At 42.3% G+C, this 7,604-nt stretch overlaps 1 protein-coding gene across 1 annotated transcript in view; it reads left to right on the top strand.

Moving 5' to 3' along the window:
• EML5 (echinoderm microtubule associated protein like 5) overlaps nt 1-7,604 on the top strand; it is a 102,717-nt gene that overhangs the window by 59,362 nt on the left and 35,751 nt on the right. The window contains exon 22 of the mRNA XM_014543665.1: nt 6,668-6,820. Within this exon, the coding sequence (XP_014399151.1) occupies nt 6,668-6,820 (153 nt within the window). The remainder of the gene's footprint in view (nt 1-6,667; nt 6,821-7,604) is intronic.

Raw genomic sequence — 7,604 nt, 5'->3', positions numbered from 1 at the left:
CACCCCCCCCCCCCCCCCCAGTTTGTGGTAGTTTTGTATGGCAGCCCTAGGAAATCAATGTTCCACTTCACAAAGTCATTGAAGTAGAGTAAGAATTATTCTCAGCCGAAACATTGCTTAGTTGACTTTTCTCTATAAAACGTGAGAAGTAAGAAACTAAAGAAGCGTACTTTATATAACCCATGTTGAATTTTAAAAACTTAATATAGTATATTACTCCAGATGTGTCAAGATGCTAATGATTCAGATATCAGAATATTTTTAAATTTGGAAATAATGGTATTACATTTTCACTACTGGTATTTTGGAACTTAAAATTAACATCAAATTTGGAAACCAGTATTATATGAATACAGTGAGTATATAGCTCCTCAAAAATCCCAGTTTTATTCAGGAGGCGCTGAGGCAAGACTAGTCTCTTCTGCCCTCGGGAATATGCGACTTTATTCTATCGCTTTAGTTTCCTTTCCCCTTTTTATTTTTGGTCCCTGGGGAGTTTTTGTTTTCGTTTTTAAGGATTCTTGTTACATTAATCTTTACTTAAACTCAACTTCCCACCTGCTCTATTCTGCCCCCAGCCAGCTGAATAGCGTTGAGTAAAATGTACATCTGTGATGCTTGGCCGCACCACCGCTCTCCGTTGTGGCAGAGCTCCTCAGAGCACAGTAGCCAGTACTCCCGTCACAAACCACTGCAGTTAGGCTTTTATCTCTGTCGGTCCATTGAGCCTGCTGCCAATCTCCTGGTCAGCTCTCAGTCCTCATCTTAATCACCTAAAGCTAGATTTTGACGTAATTGATTATTCCTTCTCTTCTGAAATGCGTTCCTCACTTGGCTCAGGTTCCCCCTCCTACTTGACTGCCTTCTTTCTTTGTTTCCTCTGATGGTCCTGCCTCTTCTTCCCGCTCTCTACATGCAGAACTGCTTCTGGGTTCTCTCCCTGGCCTTCCTTTTCTCATGTGTACACTCCCACTTCAGGTATCTTATCAGTCATTCTTCAGTCATAACACAGAGACCATGCTAGTCATTTGAACTGGGAAAATTTAATATAAAGAACAGTTAACTAGTAAAATGTGATTACCTACTGAAAAAGCTATAAAAGCGCCACAATAGGAGGCAGACACTAGCCCTAGTTAGCTGGGGAGAGGGAATGAAGAAAGAACGTGATGGAGATTCAGACCTAGGTTGGAAAAGGTGTGGCTGCCATCAGAACACGGTCTGTCCGTGGTGAGGAAGCTCGCTGGCGGCTGCAGGCCTCAGTGGGACAGTGCGCGTGCTCACTGGGGAAGGAAAGCTTGCTGGAGGGCACAGGCCAGGGCTTAATGGCAGGATCACTGCTTAGAGAAAAAGCACCCAGGCCAAAGGCTGTTGTCTGGGCAGAGCATCCTTCAGGGTCACCCCTGCGTGGGGTTGCAATGCTTTCAGATGGGTACGGACATACTGTGTAGAAGCATCTGTAAACCTGGCTGAGTTTTTTTTTCTTCCTCAGCCAACTGATGAGAAGGAATACCTATGAGGCCAGAGGTATAGACAGAGAGAGAGAGAGGAGGCATTGCAGTGAGAATTATTGTTGAAGGATTCTGATGCACCTGTTCATGCAAATTACTTGTAACTTCCAGGCCTGTCCAAGCCTGGTCTTTCATACTCCATTCCCAGCTGATGGATTGCTGCTGTGCACACCCAGTTGTGGTTAGGTTGGTCACAAAACTTTCAGGTCAGGATAGGAAGGCTCTGGACACACAGGCACCTGTATCCCATAGTTAGGCATTTACTCTCTAACAAGTTCTAGTAGCAGACCGGAAGCAGCTTCTCAAAAGGAAAATACCTACCTGTAAAGGAGGGCATGGATTTTCTCTCAAATCTGAGAGCTCTGCAGTGTGATTCTCCTTTGGTGGCCTTCCAGAGGCTCCGTGCAGCACCCCTGTTTACCACAGACACGTTGAGCATCATTGGAGCTGCTGGGTCATCAGGCCCAGTGGGAAATCAGCTTGCCTGGCCCCCCTGGATGCTGGAAGCCTTATAGGTGACTTGATAGATGGGTAGAAGCAGCTCATTCGGATGTGGTTGATGTTGCTACCAAAAAGGCCTACCAAGCATTTTGCTCCTTTTGTTTGTGGTAGGTGATGTGGGGCACAGCCACTTGACTTTCACTTTGGAAAGAACATCTTGACATAGTCCAGATCATTGGGTCCCCGGAAACTTCACTGAGTTGGCAGGTCCCTGAATTTTTGTGGGATTATCTGCCATGCTCTTGATTTGCTTATGTCTTACTAAGGCATCTAAAGTACTTGTTGCTTCCTGCTCCCCAGATCCATTCAACATAATGTCATCAATGTAGTGGACCATTGAGATGTTTTGTGGAATCTCAAGACGATCAGGATCTCTGTGGACTATATTATGGCAAAGAACAGGAGAGTTGAAATAGCCCTGAGGCAAGGCTTTGAAGGTGTACACAGATACAAGCCAGGTAAAAGCAAACCACTTGTGGTTGTCCTTACAAGTTGATATGGAGAAAAAAGCACTAACCAGGGCAATGGCTGCATGCAAAACGCTAGGGGCTGTGCTAATGTGCTCTAGGAAAGATCCAGAAGAATGCATCTGGAAGAGTAACTTCAATTAGAGTCACTACTGAATAAACGTATTATCCATAGTTGTAACCTTAAAATCCACCTGATTTGAGCCCAGACCAAGCAGGCAAGTCTTGATGATGACGTGACAGGTATTCTCACTCCTGCCGTTGCCGGTCGGAGGTGGTGTCACTGATGTTTGCATTGTCAGGCTTGCAGTTTTGATTCTGGTTTATTGTCTTGGTAGAGAGAGGAATTTCCAGGGTTTTCACTTAGTTTTCACTTTTCCTGTCATAATGACCTCACCCCATGGCGCACAGAGTCAGTGTAGAGGATCCTACCGATTGCCCAGTATATCTATTCAAATTCAGGAACTGGGTGAGGTCCACAGACAACCTGAGTGCCCTGATTCACAACTGGACTAAATCCTCACCTACCACATGCTCACCATGGGCCCCACTCCTGCTGGTGTACAACGCAGCACTTTGTAGTCTCAAGAATTAATGTCAGTTCAGAGCTTGTGTCTGGTAATTCCTGAAAGTTTGGGTATTATTTTTCTCAGTCACAGTCATCCTATTAAGTGGCCACGGATGCTTGGAAGGAAGTTTACTTTATATACTGTGGCAATGCTGCTGAGTTCTTCCTTAATGGGCCTGGCCTCCCCTTTAATCAAGGGGCTCTGAGTATAAATTGGCTCAGGTCTGAAAAGCGGTTGAGAATCTGTGACTCTCCGTTGTGGTATTTAAGTGGTGATTTAAGTCAGGTTTTTTAGTCACCCAGTATGGAGTTTCTTCTGTTATATAGATCAATCACTAATCTAATAGTCTACTCATCGGTTTCATTTCTGGAGACATTGTGATAAATTAGCCACCAACAGAAATCCCCACATGCCAACACATTCTGATTATCACTACATCCCTGCTGCCTTTTTGCTAAAAGGAATACACGTGGTATTTGTTGGTTGTGTTGCTTCTTGCCTCTGCTTCTTCAGGTTATGCTGGTTGAAACAGGGAGCCCATATCAATGGGGACACCTCCTATTTCTGACCCACACAGGAGGACAGTCACAGAGCTCATCCAGGATGCAGATGCTGCCCTCACTTAATGTATTTCTCAGTGCCTTCGTGAGGGGCTATTTTCTAGACTTTTTTGGAGGGTGTAGGTCATGGGTGGGTGTGCAGGTTGCATATGAAAAATTTATTTTAACATTCTTATCTCCCTAAGCTTTTGGGAGTCCTTCCTCTATATCAGGTGTTAGCCCATGGATGAAACCCAGCCCATGATTTTGTAAATAAATGTTACTGAAGCGAAGTCATGCCCATTCCTTTATGTAGTATCTAAGTCTACTTTTGCGCTACAATACAGAGTGCAGTAGTTGTGACAGAGACTGTATGACCCACAAAAGTGAAAATATTTGGTATCTGGTCCTTCATCAAAAGATTTTCCAACCTCTGCCCTAGAGCATGCTGGGATGAGATCCAAGCTGGGGGAGTAGTGACAGCAGAGGAATGAGTGGCTGTGATGGTTCTTCAGAGACGAAGCGTCTCCTTGCCAAGGCTTCTGCCTAAGAAAGTCACTCCTCTCGTAGGCAGGAGAGCAAGCAGTCTCTGCACTGGCCAGTGAGGGTCGGAATGTACTCTCAAGATTCTCAGTTCTGTTAGATTTCAACCCGATGATTGCATTCCAAGTTTCAACATTCCCTTTCTTCCCAATCAATGCCCTAACTTTCACATAAGAAACTTGGTGAGGCTTTGATTTTAAGTTGTAAATTTTAAACCAACGCAATTAAATTTTGTGTTTAATTTTCAGCAATATCAGCCCTGTCAGAGATTTTTTTTTAAGATTTACCTGGAAGCTCTCTCTTTATTCAGACCATAACTCGTGCTGAGAATTTTGGGACCTGAGCTTACTACTTCTTTCTGTCAACGTCCATGCACTCAGTCTTTGTAGTCATCGTTATTTTTGTAATGGTCAAGGACAATAGCCTTTTGGACTCGTAGGGCACTTGTTTCAGTAGGTACATATCATAAGCAACCGCAGGATATAACTTAACTAATTGTTATGCCAGTGCATACCTTGTATTACTAAGCATCCCATTTCTCATTGGCAAAGACTTAGCACTGTGCTCAAGACCAAAGACATGACCAGATCAATTCCAGAAGTCCTCTCTTTAATGGTCTGTCTCCTCTGGCCACGTCAGTACCCATTCTATATCAGTCAAGAAACAAGAAACAATTTCTTGACTGATACCCCACTAATTTGAACAGGGAAAATTTAATATGAAGTGTTAACTAATAAAAGGGTTTGGAAAAAAGGATTCTTGAGGGATATAGAAGTAGCAACTGCAGAAAGCAGCTACCACCCACAGGGCGAGTGGACAAGAACAAGGAATGAAGTCCGAGGATGGACCCTTTCCCTCTTTCCCCAGGCTGAGATTCAGATCTTTTTGGAGAGGGTGTAGGTGTCACAGGAACTACAACCTGCCCTGGGAAAAGAAACTTGCCAGAGGGCTGATCTGCTGTGGTGTCAGAGAAACTCCCCCATAAGTGCCCCAGAAAAGTCCTTCCTTCTGCTTTTGCCTTATAGGGGCCCTTCAGCTCCTACTGGACAAAATCAAGGCAGCTGGCAAAGGGAAAATGTCTACAGGGTGCAGCTCCAGTATCACATACCAGGAAAAGTGTGGATTTGGAGCTGAGTGGCAATCCAATATAAAAAAAGGCTAATATGCAAATCAGCTGAACAGCGGTTGCTATGACATGTACTGACCACCAGGGGGGCAGACGCTCAACACAGGAGCTGTCCCCTGGTGGTCAGCCAGAAGCCCTGAGCCGGGCTCACAGCTGGTGAGCGCAGCCTAAGCTGTCAGTCAGATATCCCCCAAGGGCTCCCGGACTGCGAGAGGGCACAGGCTGGGCTGAGGGACACCCCCCCCCAAGTGCACAAATTTCATGCACCGGGCCTCTAATAAATTAATAAGTTGTTATCCAGTTTCTTGGCTGTAGCTGCTATCTGTATGATACTGCTTCCCATATTTATCTCTCAGCCTCTTCTCCCTGGAGCTCCAGAGAAGAACTGGCTCTGTCATGTCTTCGCTTGAGTTGTTCATAGGCATCCTTAACTTAGTGGGTACAAAACCAAAATTTCTGCCTTTCCTAATTTTTCCCCATCTCAGTAAATGGAATCACCATTCAAACAAAAATATAGCCTTCCTTGACTTTCGTCTCTTTCTCTTAGTCCATCGTCCAAGTCTTGTCAGCTCTATCTTCAAATATCCAAATCCTGCCATTTCTCATCACCTCTTTTGCTGCCACCCTGCTCCATGTCATCATCTCTTGACTCTTAAATCTCAAAAACCATGGCCTAGATTTCTGCATTATATGCTTGATAATAAAATAACTACTTGATCCTAATTCATTCTGTAATTTTTCATTCTATAACAGCTGTACCCGATCCCTCCCTTTCCAAACTTTTCACAAGGTACCAAGTCTTAGGAATTTTAATGTGCCTGCTGCATCCCCTACTGTTAGGAAAGCTCATTTTTATGTGGCTACCACTGCAGCACTAACCCTTATTTTCAAAAAAATAAAATAATACTAACATTATTATTTCTTCATGTGTGGTTTTGAAACATATATAGATAGATATTCCTAGCTGAAACTAATAATTGACTATTTTCAGATTTTTTTAAATTTGAAAACATTTTTATAAAGATGACTTTATATCTTTAATTTCTGATTTGTTGGGTAGAAACTACAAAGGTAACCAACCACCCCCCAAAAAATTTTTCACATATGTCATTGGCTTTTTATATTAGTTGAAAACTCTCACTCTTGTTCAGCAACTTAATTTCTTTTAAGGTGAGTCTCAGTACTTGATTTTGTTACTTTCAGAAGAGGGAATGGTTTGTATTAATTATTGCTTAGAATTCCATACCATTAATTTCCATAGAAGACTTTATTACCTGGATCTCTTGATTCCTTTTTAATATTGATTTGAGGTGGCAATAAGAATAGGGATCCTCTTTGAAATTAAAGGCTCTTTAAATACATACTTTTTTTAATAAAAGAAAGTCACCTGATGCGTACTGTCTTCCTCTTTTAGGTGGACGATGCTGCTGTTTTTCTCCTGATGGTAAAGCTTTAGCTGTAGGTCTCTGTGATGGAAGCTTCTTAATGGCAAATGCAGATACTCTTGAGGATCTTGTATCTTTTCACCACAGAAAAGATATTATTTCAGATATCCGATTCTCTCCAGGTAAGATTCTATTGAAATCACATTTGATTATTTAACTTGGGTCTGGCAATGTGTAAATAAATCAATGCATGATTTTTATTAGCTGTTATTTGAACATATACTTTTATTAATTTTTTAGAGAGAGAGGAAGGGATAGGGAGAGAGAGAAAAGTCGATTGACTGCCTCCTGCATACCCCTTTTCGGGGATTGAGCCCACAACTCCAGCGTGTGCCTGACCGGGAATTGAGCCAGTTACCTCTTGGTGCATGGGACCATGCTCAACCAATTGAGCCACACTGGCCAGGGCTATTAACTGTTATTTTTTCTAAGAATTTTACTTTTTTTTACTAGAAGAGGCAGTATGGTGAGAGGTAAAAGCCCTGTATAAGATCAGTGGCAAAATACCTTTAATGACAATCCAGTCACTAAATTATCTGTGTGACTTGGGCCCAGGCACTACTCTGAGTTTCAATTTCTTCATTTGCAACATAAAAGGATTGGAGGGACTATCTTCACTTTAATCTTAATGCTTTTGAAATTATATTTTTCTCTCATCAATTTCTACATACTATTGATAAGAAAACCTACTGTAATGTAGGAATTACTAATGTTAAGGCAAAATGTATCTATTTTGGTTTACTTCTATTTTTTTCTTAAATTTATAAGGTTGTGTTTTTTGTTATTTTTTTTGTTTTTGTTTAAATGCTTAGTGTACCAAAATTATCCTATCTAATAATAGACAAACATGGTAATTAACCGTATCTCTGACACACTTCCCATTGGCTAATCAGGGCAATATGCAAA

The sequence above is a fragment of the Myotis brandtii genome, unplaced genomic scaffold (assembly GCF_000412655.1).
Source record: "Myotis brandtii unplaced genomic scaffold, ASM41265v1 scaffold332, whole genome shotgun sequence".
Classification (NCBI taxonomy): domain Eukaryota; kingdom Metazoa; phylum Chordata; class Mammalia; order Chiroptera; family Vespertilionidae; genus Myotis; species Myotis brandtii.
The sequence above is the reverse complement of the archived record's forward strand: the minus strand, read 5'-3'. Positions and strand labels throughout refer to the sequence as shown.